Source organism: Pollachius pollachius (genome assembly GCF_949987615.1).
Source record: "Pollachius pollachius genome assembly, chromosome: 16".
NCBI classification, from domain to species: Eukaryota; Metazoa; Chordata; class Actinopteri; order Gadiformes; family Gadidae; genus Pollachius; species Pollachius pollachius.
The window spans coordinates 8,417,073-8,433,573 of NC_136949.1; the positions used below are offsets into that span (position 1 = coordinate 8,417,073).

At 47.0% G+C, this 16,501-nt stretch overlaps 1 protein-coding gene across 1 annotated transcript; it reads right to left on the minus strand.

The window, feature by feature from the left end:
- Positions 1 to 1,506: 1,506 nt before the first annotated feature.
- Positions 1,507 to 16,312, minus strand: sel1l (SEL1L adaptor subunit of SYVN1 ubiquitin ligase). The gene is made up of 21 exons (XM_079753686.1): positions 15,784 to 16,312; positions 15,617 to 15,654; positions 15,208 to 15,391; positions 13,925 to 14,092; positions 12,892 to 12,997; positions 12,377 to 12,539; positions 11,959 to 12,012; positions 11,783 to 11,842; positions 11,284 to 11,365; positions 10,823 to 10,977; positions 10,285 to 10,341; positions 10,130 to 10,198; positions 9,593 to 9,670; positions 9,211 to 9,273; positions 8,963 to 9,050; positions 7,483 to 7,631; positions 6,035 to 6,200; positions 5,626 to 5,703; positions 5,139 to 5,311; positions 4,195 to 4,323; positions 1,507 to 3,833 (listed from the first exon to the last, which is right to left on the minus strand). The coding sequence occupies exons 1-21, from the start codon at positions 15,869 to 15,871 to the stop codon at positions 3,507 to 3,509; spliced, it is 2,475 nt and encodes an 824-aa protein (XP_079609812.1). The 5' UTR covers positions 15,872 to 16,312; the 3' UTR covers positions 1,507 to 3,506.
- Positions 16,313 to 16,501: the final 189 nt, after the last annotated feature.

The following is a 16,501-nucleotide window of genomic DNA, read 5'->3' on the forward strand; positions in this document are numbered from 1 at the left end:
GTGTGTGTGTGTGTGTGTGTGTGTGTGTGTGTGTGTGTGTATTGCCCTGACCTGAGGAAGGGACAGAGGGAGAGGGACTCATGTCTGGACATTGGAAGAGAGGATGTTTAAAATTCACAGGCCTAGTTTTCTCTGGAAACTCCTGAGAGGGAGAAGGGGTGGTGTGGGGGAGGAGAGACAGAGACAGAGAGAGAGACAGAGTCAGAGAGAGATTCAGCAGCAGCAGCATGACTTAATGCTCTACTTAACCAAAGCCGCTCTTGCTTCTAATCAATGAGCTGATTAGAATTAATTGCACAATTATAATACTTGCGCAAACGCCATGTTAATTGTGTTAGCTTTTCTTAGCGGGGCCTGCCGTGGGCCATGTAATCCAACTCAGACGTTGACTCAATCTGGGAGGAATGTCTGGTGCGTCCACTTCACTGCGGTTGTGTTCTGATCAGATTGAACGTGTCCAAGACCTGTCGTCATGTGCCTCGAAGCACTCCTCTACCAAACCCGTAGTCCTAATCTCTAGTCTACCCCACTCTCTGGCTATATGATAGGATCAGAACTTCTGGATGGTTTAACTCCAGAAAAAGCTATTCTACAACCGTCTCCCTTGCTAATATCACCCGTGATGTTCACTTTGAAACAGTCTTTCGTATCTGATGGAGAAAGGCATGATAGACGAGACAGTTTGATCTCTGATGGTTTCTTATGAAAACGAACATCAACAATTGAAATAGAATGAAATTCAAGCTAAGCATATCACAATTCAACTTCGGTCAGTCATAGGGCTGTCAACAACACTTTATGGAGGTTTAGATAAAGAGGTCAAAGGTGATTTTTACCTCGTTGAGAGCTGCCTGGTTGTAATGCCGTAGTCCCTCTTCATATTCCCACCACCACTCATTTCCTTCGATGGAAAGGCAAAATCACAAGTATGATGCAACCAGCCATTAAACATCCCAAACGCATCACTGGAACTCTTACCAAACATCAAAACCCCTTTTACATACATCTGTACACAGGTGTTTACCAACGATAACAACGTTTTGGTAGTTTTGCTTGTTCGACAACCCCTGTAACGCTTCTGTAGCGAGCGTGACCCCCTCATTGTGTAAACCAGAGTCAACCTGTCTGAACCAGGGCCTCTGGCACGGCACGCTAACTCCAACAAAACAAACATAACACCCCTGTCCGCACTCTCCAATAGGAGGCCGTCGGTGGGCCTGTTCTAGCACTTGCCTTTGACCGAGCAGGACGAGAGAGCGCACGTTGCCACGGCGATCCAAAGCCACCCCATCATGGTGTGTGCGGTTGTGTGGATGAGAACCGCACAATGTGATGACACGGATGCGTCACTTTGTGTTGGTCACCTTGCAAAACCCTCCCCCTCCAACAAAAGGGCTGAGTGACACGGTGAAACAAACGCACCCTCTTTGACATGAGCACCAGTGTAGGATCATATTGGTGCAGAATCATAACTAAGGAAGATCAATTCAATTTTTTGGACAGGTGTTAAATATCCACGTCTTTTATTATTTTCAGTACAAACTCATTGTGATGGTAAAAATGCAGTCATTAAGTCTTATGCCAGTGTTTGTTTAAGTTTAAACAAAATTAGAATAAGACTAGTTACTTTTATACAGGGGGCTGGTCAAAATATTTCATTGTTCGTCACTCACAACATGCTGCTCTATACAACTTTCATCTATTTTGCTCGGTTTTTATTGCCAAAGAAAAGTATTAAGGATAATACGACAAAAACAAAACAGTGACCAGATGGAAAAATAGTTGAGAAAAGCAATTGGCAAAATGTTGAAAATAAATGTATTTGCTTCGTCCCAACAGATTCTACAAGCAAATCGCTTCCCATTGCAAGACCAGTGTCCATCTCCATTTGACCAGTGTCCATCTCCCTTGGACCAGTGTCCATCTCCATTTGAGCGGCTGAATCTCCTCCAGTGGGGATCCAAAATGGCCTCCTGAGGAGGGTGGATACTCTCCAAAAAGCTGACATTATGGGACCGTACACAAAGCCATTGTATGCCACCATTTTAATGAAGAGGCCTGCTCCACACATTTGTGCATGAGGAAGAAAAAGGAGAAACAAATTGGCCACAACAAGCTGTGAAAAAAAACAAAATAAAAAATTATGCACTCTCCACAAAGGAAACTTCAGAGAGCCACAGGAAGCGATCTTAAATTCAATTAATTCCTCTGTGACCTTTGAACTGTGGTTCAAAGCATACGCACTCTGATAGGCACACAGCACATTATGCAGAGCAAGGATTCTCTTGTACTGAAAAGTCTACACACACACACACACACACGAGATGACTCAACGTAACCAAGACACAATTAGCAACCTATATTCCCAAGAGTCTAAAAAGGTTAATTTCGTACATCCCATAATGTATTTCTTCCACAACCACCAAGATTTGTTTTGCTGACAGAGAAATGGCTTAGAGAGAACATCTAACGGTCCTCATTAATTCCAGTGTTAACTTATCCTCTAGGTAAGAATCTGAATTGAACAGAAGTCAATACATTTCAACTTATACAAATGATACTTAAAAGAATGTGCCGAGGTGTTTTCGCCATGAGAGAACTTGTTCTTTCATCCAATCGTAAAGAAAGTTTTACCCAAACAAAACGGTCTATTCCGAAATGAAGCGCAAAATTCAGCAAAAAACAAGGAGCAAAAACATGCAGCAAGATAAGACCACATTATGTAAGAAGACTATATTATGACGCCATAGAGCGTGACTGACTTGAGTTCACTCTCCCAAGAGAGAGAGAGGGAGGAAAAATACCCCACAACAAAGTAAAACTGTGGCAGTATAGGTCCCTTTGAGGAGGGGAGAAGGAAGTGAAATACAAGCACCACTGAACCGATTCCAAATTATTTTATTTGTCCAAAAGATCGGACAGGGACCCGGGGATCTGTGGCTGATTCCATGGAGAGAGAGAGAGAGGGGGGGGGGGGGGGGAGAGGGAGAGGGAGAGGGAGAGGGAGAGAGAGAGAGAGAGAGAGAGAGAGAGAGAGAGACCGAGAGAGAGAGGGAGAGAGAGAGAGAAGGTCGGCAGGGTAAAAACCCAGAGTCACAAACTAAAAAGTCCAAAGTCTGTGTTTTCCCTTTCCGATACTCTGTTCATAGCGGGATCATCACACACACACACACACACACACACACACACTTATTTTCTGCCTCCTACTTAAAAATTCCGCAATGGTGAATAGCGACAAAAACCCAGCATAACATTTCTAGACTTCTTTTTCTCGTTTTCATGCGGAGGGAAGCAGGTTAAGGGTCAGGGGGGAATATGCTATGCGCTGGTCGCTAGCAGGTTAGCGGCGGCTAATCCATGGGGGAAGGGGCGGGGCTTAGTGTAGTCCCTGTGTTCCACAGCCTTTTGATTTCTGTCCCTTGCTGGCTTCCCTCCATGCGGTGTGTGTATGTGAACGCGTGTGTGTGTGCTGTGTGGCGTGTTGTGTGTGTGTGTGTTCCTCTCCCTCAAAGCTGCTGCTCTGGCTCTGCCGGTGCGTCCTGAGCGGGCCCTTCAGTCCCTCCTGCGGGCTGCTCGGGCAAGGCCTGGTCTGGCTGCTGGTCCTGCTCCTGGTCCTGGTCCTGGTCCTGGGGGGCCGGGGGTGGGGCAGGGGCCTGGGCGGGGGCCTGGGCGGGGGCCTGGGCCGGGGGCCGGGGGGGCACCACCATCTGGTGCTGGCGCTGGCGGTAGGCGATGACGGTGCCCAGCATCAGGGCGATGACGGTCATGAGGTAGAGGTCCCACTCGGGGCCCAGGATCTGGTCCAGGTCCACCTGGGTCAGGAGCTCGTCCACCTGCAGGGGGCGCCACACGGCACAACCTCAGAGGAGGAGGAGGTGGGGAGGAGGAGGGCCTTAGGAGGAGGAGGGATTCCGCAGGAGGAGGGAGGGGGGGGACTCAGGAGGAGAAGGAGGGGGAGGGGAGGAGGAGGGACTCAGGAGGAGGAGGGGAGGGGAGGAGGGACTCAGGAAGAGGAGGAGGGGAGGGGAGGAGGGACTCAGGAAGAGGAGGAGGGATTCCGTAGATGGAGGTGGCGAGGTACTCAGGAGGAGGGACTCTGTAGGAGGAGGTGGGGGGGGGGGGGGGGGGCTGGACTGGAGAGGATGAGGAGCGGGGGAGACGTTAGTGGGGAACCACTGAGGAGCCCGTACTCACGTTGAGGTCGTGCAGGTACTGCAGGGCGTAGACCAGGCCCAGCTTACACAGCGCCAGGAAGACGGGCACCTGGGCGTCCGGACTGGCCTCCGCCGCCATGTCGTAGAAGCGCTTGGCCAGGTGGATGTCCTGCACACGCACACACACACACACACACACACACACACACACAAGATCCAGTCAACTGTGAGGGAGTGTGAGTGAGTGACCGAGTGAGTGAGCGAGAAAGTGACCGTCAACCACAGACGACTGAGCGAGTGCGTTCTTTTTTTATTTAATACCCATTATTGTGAATAGATTTCCCATAATCACATGGATTAGGGATATCGACTCTTCATAAATGGTTCTTTAGTCTCCAGACAGAGGCTTCGCAGGCTAAAGTTTAAACCGGGTCTGACAGGCCCCACCGATGGCGGATGTCTGGGAGAGTTGTGGGGTTTGTCACGGTCAAATGCCCACACATCGGTCCCTGCCAAGGCAGCAGACATGATAGAAGGTGCCAACTAAATCTATATGCAGAAACAGGCCTAGTGCCAAAAACATCCCGTCCCCGGGGGAGACAGCAACCAGAGCTGTTGTGCCTGTAGTCGGATGTATAAATAGGTGCCCAATATGTCAAATAAGTGCGGGAAATTGTGTGTTTAAAAGTTAGTAGGGATGCACAATATATATCTGGTTCAACAAATGATTGGCCGATAATGGGAAATATCTTTTATATTTTATTTCGATAATCGCAATTATAGGAGATGAATACAGCCAATAATTCGAAGCTAATATTGTTTCCATTGGCTTAAATGATAATTAGAGGAAGGAATATACGCATAAACGTTTGATCCAGTCAAGACAACCACAGACAAGACTGCTGTGTGCAGCTGGCAGAGGAGGAGAAGGAGGAGGTGTAGGCTAGGGCCCAAAATAATCGTGATTATGATTTTTTTCCCCACCTGCTTGATGCCCAGGCCCTTCTCGTGCATGTAGCCCAGGTTGAACATGGCCTGGGCGCTGTGCTGCTGCTCCGAGGCCAGCCGGTAGTGGATGACGGCCGTCTCGTAGTCCACGTCCGTGCCGTAGCCGTAGAAGTGGTAGTCCCCCAGCTTGATCCGGGCCACCGTGTAGCCTGAAACACAACCCCCCCTCCGGTCAGAAACCATGCACACACCTCAGAGCCTGGCCATGCGTCTCGTATTCATGCTTGAGTATGCAATTAACTGCCCTACAATAATTACTTTTATGTTATACCAATCAAATTAGTAATATTTTGTTGCAATAAAGGCATCTTTATTACATCAAAGATACAGCGATTTTACAAAAATCGATTTATATAAATAATATCTGTGTTTTCAAATTTTCGACAGAAGAAAAAGGTGTGGGTGGCCCCTAGAACAGCGATCCTAAATCCCGGTAGTTCTGGTCCCCTCGGCCGGGACTCACCCTGAGCGGCGGCCCTGGTCCAGTGGAGCAGGGCCCGCGGGTACGTCTCGTTCTCCAGGAACACCTGGGCCCCTTCGGCTGGGGGACACACACACACACACACACACACACACACACAGCAAAAATGAACATGTTATATAATTATTTTTTCTATAATCGCGGGTTAGGGTTAGGTTATCATGTTTTATTTGCATAATTTATCCAGGCCCACTTTAAAGTCCTTCTTCAATTGGATTTTAACTTACCCAAATGTAATTATTCAATTTAGTATTTAACTCAATTGTAGTCCTCTCTACAATGCCAAAGGGATCGCTCTGATATTGCACCACACTTTGTTTAGAAACAAACGATTGTAAAGGTCACGCTGCAGCGATCCAACGCTAGGCTGCAGGTCCCCGCCGGGCCTTACTCTGGTCCAGGATGAAGGCCACGTTGCTCTGGGCCACCTCGTAGCCCTGCTCGGCCAGCAGCAGGTACTGGACCAGAGAGGCGTCCACGTCGCCCTCCTTGAAGCCGGCGTAGGCCCCCATCAGACGCTCCGACCAGCGGCCGCGCTCGCACACGTTCTTGAAGAGCTGTGGGGAGAACGTCGGGATCGATGGAGGAGAACGCAGGTCAGAGAACGGGGGGGGCGGACTCGGTCAGCAGATACTGTTTCTTTTAGCTTCATGGTAAAAGACAGGGTTATGTGTTTGTTTGTTTGCATGGTGAACATTGGTGCTGTGATTGCGAGGAGCACACTTATCGACATCAGGAAAAAGGTGTGGCTTCCCTTTAAATGTTGTCTCCTCTTGGTTCAAAACACTTTAATAAAAGGGATTTAATCACCCTAACGACATTTCCCGAGGACCGCTCTGAGCGGTGTGTACGTGTGCGCCCCGACCTCTACAGCAGTGTGTGCTTGCGTGCATGCGTGTTTGTCCTTACCGCCATAGCGGTGTGTGTGGGTGTGTGTGTGTGTGTCCTAACCTCCACAGCGGTGTGTGTGGGTGTGTGTGTGTCCTAACCTCCACAGCGGTGTGTGTTTGTGTGTGTGTGTTTCCTGACCTTGACTGTGGTGTGTGTGTGTATGTCCTAACCTCCACAGTGGTGTGTGTGTGTGTGTCCTAACCTCCACAGCAGTTTGTGTGTGTGTGTGTGTGTCCTAACCTCCACAGTGGTGTGTGTGTATGTCCTAACCTCCACAGTGGTGTGTGTGTGGGTGTGTGTGTCCTAACCTCCACAGTGGTGTGCACATGTGCGTGTGTGTGTGTCCTAACCTCCCCAGTGGTGTGCACATGTGCGTGTGTGTGTGTCCTAACCTCCCCAGTGGTGTGTGTGTGTGTGTGTGTGTGTCCTAACCTCCACAGTGGTGTGCACATGTGCGTGTGTGTGTGTCCTAACCTCCCCAGTGGTGTGTGTGTGTGTGTGTGTGTGTGTCCTAACCTCCCCAGTGGTGTGTGTGTGTGTGTGTGTGTCCTAACCTCCACAGTGGTGTGTGTGTGTGTGTGTCCTAACCTCCACAGTGGTGTGTGTGTGTGTGTGTGTGTGTCCTAACCTCCACAGTGGTGTGTGTGTGCGTGCGTGTCCTATCAGAACTTTAATATATTTTGATATTCTTTTCTGTTCTGACAATAAAACAATAAAATAAAGTTTATTTTTAAACTGCATTACGTTATTAGGACTCATAAATAACTACAAATGACCAATGCTAGGGAAATCTGTTTATGTTCTGTTACATGTTTGTGGAATTTCTATTTGAAATATATATCGGAATATCTGATTTTTAAAATCACCAAATATTTGTACCGGTGTCGGCCTTCAAAAGCCTTCATCGGTCGGGCTCTAGCGCGCATGCATGTGCGTGCGTGGCCTTACCTCCACGGCGGTGTGGCAGGAGCGCATGACCCCGGTGCCGGTGGCGTGCATCTGGGCCAGGTTGTAGAAGGCCAGGATGTGGCCCGCCTGGGACGCCAGGTTAAAGAACTTGAGAGCCTGCTTGTAGTCCCGCTTCACGCCGATGCCACCTGGGGGGGGGGGGGGGGGGGGGGGGGGGGGGGCCGGAGCCACAGACAGCTGATGGAGACGGGCGTGGTCATCATTCTAATTATCATAACAGAAGGGCTTATAATGAGTCACCCGAACATCTGATCTCTGTCTGATGTCTGCCCATTGAAGAGAGCACTCAGGCATTCAATCACAGCATTTCCTCATCCATTCCTTGTTATGAGTAGATAACAAGGAATGGAAAAAAACAAGGATGAACAGTAAGTTGATTTCCCTGGAAACCAGACAGACCATAAACAAAGTGAAGTGTGTCTCACAAGGAAAAGAACAAGGGAGGACCATCCCATCCCATCTAGTCTCTTGAGTATTTTTATCGTGTTGGGTTCAGATCTGCCCTTTTTATACAAAACAGTAATAAAAAAACATTATAATGAAAATGTATTGTTATCACTAAGTACTTTGTGATTTGCCTTTATATAAGGAGAGCTTCGGCAGAGATACAGGCTATTCAGGAGCCGGTAGGGTTTAGGCACAAGCAAGCAAACTCCAAACACTGGTGTGTCTCACTGTATGACTCAACCAAAGTTGCGTCAATTCAACTGTAATTGCGTGGCTCCACAAGCCCACATGATACAACAACCAGCTAACCCTAACCTCATTGGACAGCAAGTGGGCACACCCCCCTCGCCCCCCCGAAGCCTTAAAGTGGTGAAACCTTGAAAATAAACACAGAGGAAGAGGGATCCCTTCTTCCATGGACAGCTAGGACTGCAATAGTTGCTGTATTTCCAGATGAGCTATATCGAATAAACCAAACATGACTCAAGCTGTGTCACCAAAAGTCTACACTGCCATGGCTCCTACTCTGAGGGTTTTACAGGGAGAGGGAACAGGCTTCCGGCAGATCTGTCGAGCAGAAACCGAGAGAGCGAGATCAGCCACCGTCGCCGGCGGAGACATGAGGGGGCGCTGAGAGCAGAATGATGGTGGGCGACAGCCACCGCGCTGCCGTCGCCCTGGAAACCAGACGGACCGTAAACACAAAGTGAAGTGTGTCTCGCGATGGAGAGAACAAGGGAGGACCACCCAGGAAGGACCTGGGCTGTGCCGAGCCGTAGTGGTCGATGCCTCTTCTCAAAACACGTTAGACCAAGATACATCAGGTCAAATAGCGCAATAGAAATCTACTCTTGCCCAGGGGAGGGGAACACTGTACACAATGTACATCTGATACATACAGTTTATCATACACATGGTTTTGGAGTATGGATTGAATATGTATTGTGTATGCATTCTTTTTTAAATTGAGGAAGCTGTGTGCCATGAAAAGCGCACACACAAACACACTCACTGTAATACATGGTGCCCAGTTGAAGCTGTCCGTCCACCCAGCCCTGTTCCGCGGCCTTCTGGAAGTATTTCAGCGCCAGCTCATAGTTCTGCAAGCACACACACACACACACACACACACACGGTCAAGTCAGGTGACCAAAAAAGGAAGAAATGCCATCATAACTGCAGTATGATTTGGGGTGGTCTAAAACGTCGACCAAACGTTTGGGTGATGAATACCAAACAGTTGAAGTCATGTTGACTCACCACTTGGACACCTCTTCCATACAGGTAGGCCATTCCCAGACCACTCTGTCCCACAGGGTTACCCTGCAGGGGGAACACAGCAGCAACCAATCAGAGAGGAGCAACACTGCAGCCAATTGGACAGGAGGTGCAGAGCTACACATTCTGCTTCACCTTCTACTTCAATCTGCTCTATTATCACTTCTTGTTAAGTTTGACGAAAGAAAAATATAGCTTTCTTAATCCTTAAGAGAGCAGCCTGTGGACAAATGAAAACGTATTCTATGCAATTAATTCTAAACCAAGCATTTTATCACCTAAATTGTAAATACAAAACATAGCATACAACAAACATAAAACCGAGAATAGACAATACATGCTGAATAAAGGCCTGGCTCCTTACCAAGTCTGAGGCTTTCTTGAAGTACTGCAGGGCAGTCTCATTGTTCTGGGGGACAAACTCGCTGCCTTCAGAGTACATCTGGAGGGACACATGAGCCATAAGTCAGTACGGTTTGATGCTTTTCATTGCAGTTTGATGCCATCTACTGGTGAAACAACTTCTGGCCAAATAAGCCGTTTTTGTAGCCCGGCTATTGCCTGACCAAGCTCAATGTTAGATTGCACGTTGGTCTGGGGAAGCTGCTGTCATTTTCTTCAGCACAAGAGGCGTGATCAATGGGCGGGGTTCAAATGTAACCAGCCAATAGCACGCCAGGGGGAAAAGCCAGCTTGGTGATTGGCTCCCGTAAAAACTTAACGAAACTAGAAAGAAATGTATTGCTCTTCTCCAGACCCTTCTGCAGGGCGAACTCAAATCTCGGCGGAACGGGCGGGGCTAGCCAGCCTACCGTTTTTGATGAAGGCGATGAAGCCGTGAATGAAAAGTAAATGAGGTCATACAACCCCAGCCAGCCTTGTGCGAAGGGCATCTTCCTACCTTGCCAAGGAAGGCCATAGCGTGGGTGTTGCCCGCGTTGGCAGCCTGGTTGAAGTAGTCGTACGCCCTCTGGTGGAAAGGAGTCATCAACACTTAAATGACTTGCACTATGAGTAAGGACAACGGCTCGGGTGTCTTTCCATAGATCAGGTTACCTGGTGGTTCTGCTCCACTCCTCGTCCTCCGTGCAGATGGAGCTGGCCAAGTCCCACCTGGCACGATAACCACAACACATTAAAGAGCCAACCATTGCATTGCTTTGCTTACCTTACTCATTTGACTACAGTTCTATAAGCCTGCCAATATATGCAACTGTTGAGCATATTGTTTTGGAGATGTGGCCAAATTTTTCAGGAAGAAATAATACTATTAGTATCTAACAAAAGAAATAGGATTCCTGGATTTCGTAGGACCCCCATTAACAATAATAATAATAATAGCACTAACGAATATAGTTTGGTTCCTAAGGATTTCGTGCAACCCTTAATAAACAAAGACTCAGATTCCAAGTTAGTTTTACCATTTTCCCCGAAGACCACCTTTATCCAAACCGACTAATAGTGAACTTCTAATGCCCAGATAAGGATGCACATATGGTTGTTGTCATCCCAAAACAACCCCCCCTTTGACTAGAACCTCTGGTTCCTGACGTGAACGCTCAGAGGGGAGTGCAGGCGGTCAGGTCCGGTCTACCTGGGCCTGGACGTCTCCCTTCTCCGCCAGGAACTGGTAGTACTGGATCAGGTCCTCCTCCAGCATGCCGCTGGTGGAGCCTGGGTTCTCCACCTCGTCCAGCAGACGGATCCTCTGCACGGCACTGCTGCCGGTCAGGGTCACGTCGCTGGCCACTGACCACACACACACAGGAACAGTTTAATATGGGGTTTTTTGTTCCGAGTTGTTCCGATAAATATTGAAACAATTCAGACAAATAAAGTGTGTTTCATTGACAGACACGTTTCTTATTTGAACCACTTCGCATTTTTGGCTTCATCTCCTCTGTCTGTATACATATTGATCCACAACTGCTCATATCAATTGATAGTACATTTTAAATTCAAACAGTCCATCTCAGAACGCCAATGCATCCATCTATAGGTGATGTATTCATCCCAGCATTAATACACAACAGCGGCTCGCTGCAGCCGACTCACCCTGATTGGCCACCAGCCTGTAGTGTGTCAGCGCAGATTCACAGCTCTGGGGCACTCCCACTCCCCCCCAGTATCGGTACCCCTGGTTGGACGAGACAAAGACTGGTTAATCATTAACCAGCTCCACCTATCTATTTACCATCACCACTGAAGGCCAATGAAGGTAGGGCTTCACAATTAATCTCATTTTGTATCTTGATTTCGATTTTTTGGTCAAACGATCTCCAAACTACATATATATATTTTTTCATTATTTATTTTATTCATTCAATGTTTAATAGAAATTGCATAACTTTCAATTTCAAAGTTACAAAGTGTTTTTTTGAGAGATGCTGAATAAGTGCATCATTTTTTCAAACTCGAAAATAATCGTTTCATTCAAACGTTATTTCAATATTAACCAAAAGAATCACAATTAGGATCTTTCCCATAATCTAGCAGCCCTAAATTAAGGATAATAAAAACATGTGGGACAATCACCGAGACCGGTTCAGCTCACCAGAATCATATGGGCCACCATGTTTCCACCCAGGGCTCCGAAGGTGTAGTACACGAGGGCCTGGGGAGGGGGGGAAGCACAGAGTTACTGCATGTGAAGCGGTCTGAAGGCCCCTTTTAAAAAGGGCAGAGGGGCATGCAGAAGACCTGGATGAAGAGGCATCATGTAAGCGGTACCTTTGCTTGGCTAGAGTTGACTCCCAGCCCTGCAGCATACAAGAAGCCAAGTGCCTGGGGAGACATGGTATGGAAATGAATACGTCAAAATCATGATAATAACCTGCCACGTGGCTGAATGCAAGTAGTGGATTCTTTGATGAGTCATTACTGTCTGTTGCGTTTGGGTAAGGGTTTCCTTTTCGCGGTATGTGTGAACATCTGTTTGCTCGGTTTCACATTACCAACGGATACTACTTTTTTTGGGGCCATTTTTCAAGACAGAGCAGCACTCTATATTTGTATGTAATTACACAGACCACAATTTTCTTTTACCTTAAATGAATCACTGAAAACAACCATTAGCTGAAGCGCAGCACGGACCCGTCTCGCATTTCTCCTGCGAGACATTAACCGCAGTGGGTGATATGCAACGTACCGTCTGGGCCTTGGGCGACCCTTCCTTGGCCAGCTTCTCAAACATTTCCCTGGCTCTGGGCACGTTCTGGGCCAAGTAGTCCCCGAACAGCATGGCGTACGCCACCTTCTCCATGGCCTTGTGGTGGCCCTTCTCAGCCACCTTCTGCAGCTTCTCGTACAGCCTGCAAGGGGGAGAACTTGGAAGTGAGCGCGTGCGTGCGTGCGTGCGTGCGTGCGTGCGTGCGTGCGTGTGTGTGTGTGTGTGTGAGTCCAGAAAATGTCAATATGAATGGTGACTGAACCTTTTGCACGCAAAGTGTTCTCTGGTGGTCTTTAGTAAGCAGTCTACAACACAGACTAAGAAAGTTCTTAACCGTCGACTCTAAAATCCATTCACAGCGGTAATTTACAATAAAGCTTAACGCAAATGTATATAGTTAGCCAATTGTTCCTACATCTATTACACATAACCATTTGAAAGATATCATCCACGTCCTCAACAGAACAGGCGAGGGCAGGGGGGAAGAGGCTCACTCTTTCTTGTGGCTCTTGCGGGTGGTGGTGTTGAGCAGGCGGACGACCGCCTGGTACAGCTCCTCCGCCTCCTCCGCCTGCTGTCTCTGCTCCTGCTGCTGCTCCGCTGGGGGGGAGATGACAGGGAAGAGACGGGAGACTCAGGCCGCGCTATGGCTATTGGCGGTGTGGCTACTAGCGGTGTGCTCTCCAGTGTTCACCATCTCTAGAGTCTACTGTGGTATTTATTCATATTTCACATTCACATTTTTGTAAAAGTCAAACATTTTCGAGGTCGTAGTTCATAGCCTTCCAACCCATATAAAAATAAATTTATAATATCCAATTGATGTTTGACATTTGTGGATTTACTGAGGCGATAACGCTTTCTTCTACTGTGTTTTTAACACAGTAGAAATCTATTTAGCGGTGTCTGCAAAATATTACACTTTTCAAATAACAATTTATTTGATTTTGCTAAATCAATGCAGGAGCAACAGTATGCAAAAATGGCAAACACGTTTTACAAATTGAGTCTACAGAACAAAGCGCTGATGGGACATTCAAAAGAAGCTCCTTTAAAGGTCTGATCTTTTGAATAAAATATACAGTACAAGCGATTTGGTTGAGAGTTGGACCTACCCTCATCTTTAAATGTCAGGTAGCCTTTGGTTATCTCAGATTTAGGAGACCTCTAGTTCATGCGCTTAGTTGAGTCCAATAAGACACAGCTGCCCGCCCGACACAGTCTGTGTGTCGGGCGGGCAGCAAGCTTCTGCATCTCAACATCCCGTTCTTGGAAATACAAGGTAGATGCGATGCCTTCTTCCTTTTCAATGATTGTCCTTTGAATGTGAGGCCTTTTGGTTGAAGGGTGCTATACAAATAAACTTGCCCCTTGTCCTTGCCCCGATCCACAGCACCCTAAAATATACTTCCGAGTGCATTGTTGGTCGCAGTGGACACAGAACTCTGGCAATGTAATTGTGAATAACAGGTGCACTAGAAAGGACAGGCATGGTGTCATAGTGGTGTAGGATGGGGTAGGACTCACTCTCGCAGAAGCCCCATCTCTTCTCCTGGTCGTAGTCGTAGGAGGTGGAGCACCACAGCCTGCCGTCGCTCCGGCCGTCGGTGGTGCACTGCGAGTACTCTTGGCCCTGGAAGAGGAATGGGAACACGCAGGCCTCTCCGTTGGCGGTACCCCCGTTCACCACAGGAACTACACGAGCAGCGGGAAAGACGACAAGGCCATGAGAAACAACAGCACTCTGACACTGCTTACGTTAATGACTTAACAGGAACATGGGATTCCTATTTGATTGTTTACATTTTGGACATGAACTACGTGTGTTCTTCAGGCTTGATGATTATGATTATGTAGTCTAGCCTTTTTTGAGTGGATTCAATTGTATAGCTATCCAATACCTTCTTTCCATCAGTTTTTAAAATCCTTTTAAGATCACATTATTCTTTTTTATAGATTTTTTCTGCCTTGCAGAGGGACATTTGATACAATAAAATGAACAATAAAAGTCTGAAAATCTTAAAAATATATACATTTAAAGAATTAACAGAGGAAATTGTAGTTATCAGTAACAACTCAAAGCACATTTTATAACAGCTGGTTACAATTCGATATGCAGCAAGGGAAAGCTCTCCCAAAGCCACAGGAAGCACATCTCCAGTAAACTAACTGACTGTAAGAGAGGCCACAGGTGCAATGCTGCAAGAAGGGTCTCATGGGGAGACCTGATAGATACAGAGTGTGACGCATGCAAGCACACACATAGGCACAATCACACATACAAACAAAAAGAAAACCTCAAGGTGAGGCAAAGCAGCATAGACGTGTGCAACATGCAATCATGCTTTGCTTGTTCTTAGAGACTTTAGGCCGGAAGTCTGCGAACGGTCTGCGAATGTTCAGAATGCCACCAACTGCAAATGAGTTTGATATTTGTCAGCAACTTAGCCAGGGAGATCCAAGTTCAGTCATGAAACACATTGCTACAGATAAAAAGTCTAACCCAAAAATGTTCGAAGACCAAAAATTCAGCTAATTGAAGATAAATCCTACTAGTGCTGAAGTATACATAGACATTAGAGAATCAGGCAGATGTAGTAGATCAGCAGGCCAAGACACAATAGGGGCATCAGGAGAAAGTGATCTTATTATTAGAAGCATACTTGGCACAAGCCTTTGGGAAGTAACAAAGCAAACATAAGCCCACAGTCAAGGAATCTGTATGCGCAGTGCACACACTGGTCATCTATGTGATTCTTTATCAAGATGAAATGAAGATACATAAACAGACAAAAGAGGCCAGCTCTTACTCTCTATAGGTCGCTCCATGATCGGGGGAGGCTGATCAGGCAAGTCCTCTCGTTCCTCCCCCTCCAGCCGGTCATCCAGAGGGTCTGGCTGCTCAGACGTGGACGTTGAGGACACGCTGGCCCCCGCTACAACTCTTGACCTTACTGCCTCACTTTCTTCTTCATTCTCAGGGTCATGGTAGGACTGCAACAAACAAGTGCCAAACCATATTGAAACACAGGTTTCGATGCTGAAGTCATCATTGTGGGTTCCTGTAGTGATGATTTTTTTCTAATGCTAGCAAGTTCATACGTTGAAAGAAAATACTTTTATTGCATCTTTAACAAATGTATCTGGGGACACGATTACTCAGTAATGCACATTGACTCAACAATCTTCAACCATGACAGCATAATAGTAGAAGCCTACCTTTAACTCTGAAACTTCATTTCCATATTGATCTTCCTCTGCAGAATAACAACAGATCAGCAACAGGGACATGGTATGCTTGGTACAGCCAGCTGCCAACTGCTCATATCTGGCTGTCAGTGAAGCACAGTACTAGTACTATCCATATTACAGTTGATACTACTTACCAGAAGTAATGCCTTTAGCCAAGACAACCAGAACAATGCTGAAGACACACAGTAACTTTGCTGAGTTATACAACCTCTCGCAGCCCATCGTTGTACTGGAAACAAGCTTACAAGCTGCTAGCTGTAGCTTTGGAAATTGCTATTGCAGAACATCCAGTTCGTTTCGTCCGACGTTGACACGTTGTGTCCTTCATAAAGACCGTATGACAAACTACCAATTCACTCCCATTGCAAATAATACCATATAGTCTGATACCGATTATTATTACGCACGTTATTCAACCAACCAAGAACAGAACTCAGACTCGGGACTGTTATGATTAGCCAGTGGCTAACACGGTAGCTAACGTTAGCTAGGGATTCGGGCTATCGTATGCATTAATCTTTAGAAAGGAGACACCGTCCTCTACTACTGATGCGTAACGTTGAAACAGAATCCCATTATATTTCGACTTACAATTAGACAAACTGTCAGAGGCCCTTGATTAAATGTCATCAGATACCAGGGTTAACCCGTAAGCCGCTACTATTAAACAGTACTTCCTATTTCTCCAGTCAACCAATAGCATAGCGAGTTACAGCAAAATCAGCCAATGGTTGCCAACCATTATGAGTTGTCCAATCAGATGGATACACAATTATGTATGAAGGTAGGTCTACTTGCAGACTTGTCCACGACACCCAAACACCTTCAAGGCAAGTAGAGCGCGTTTCGAGC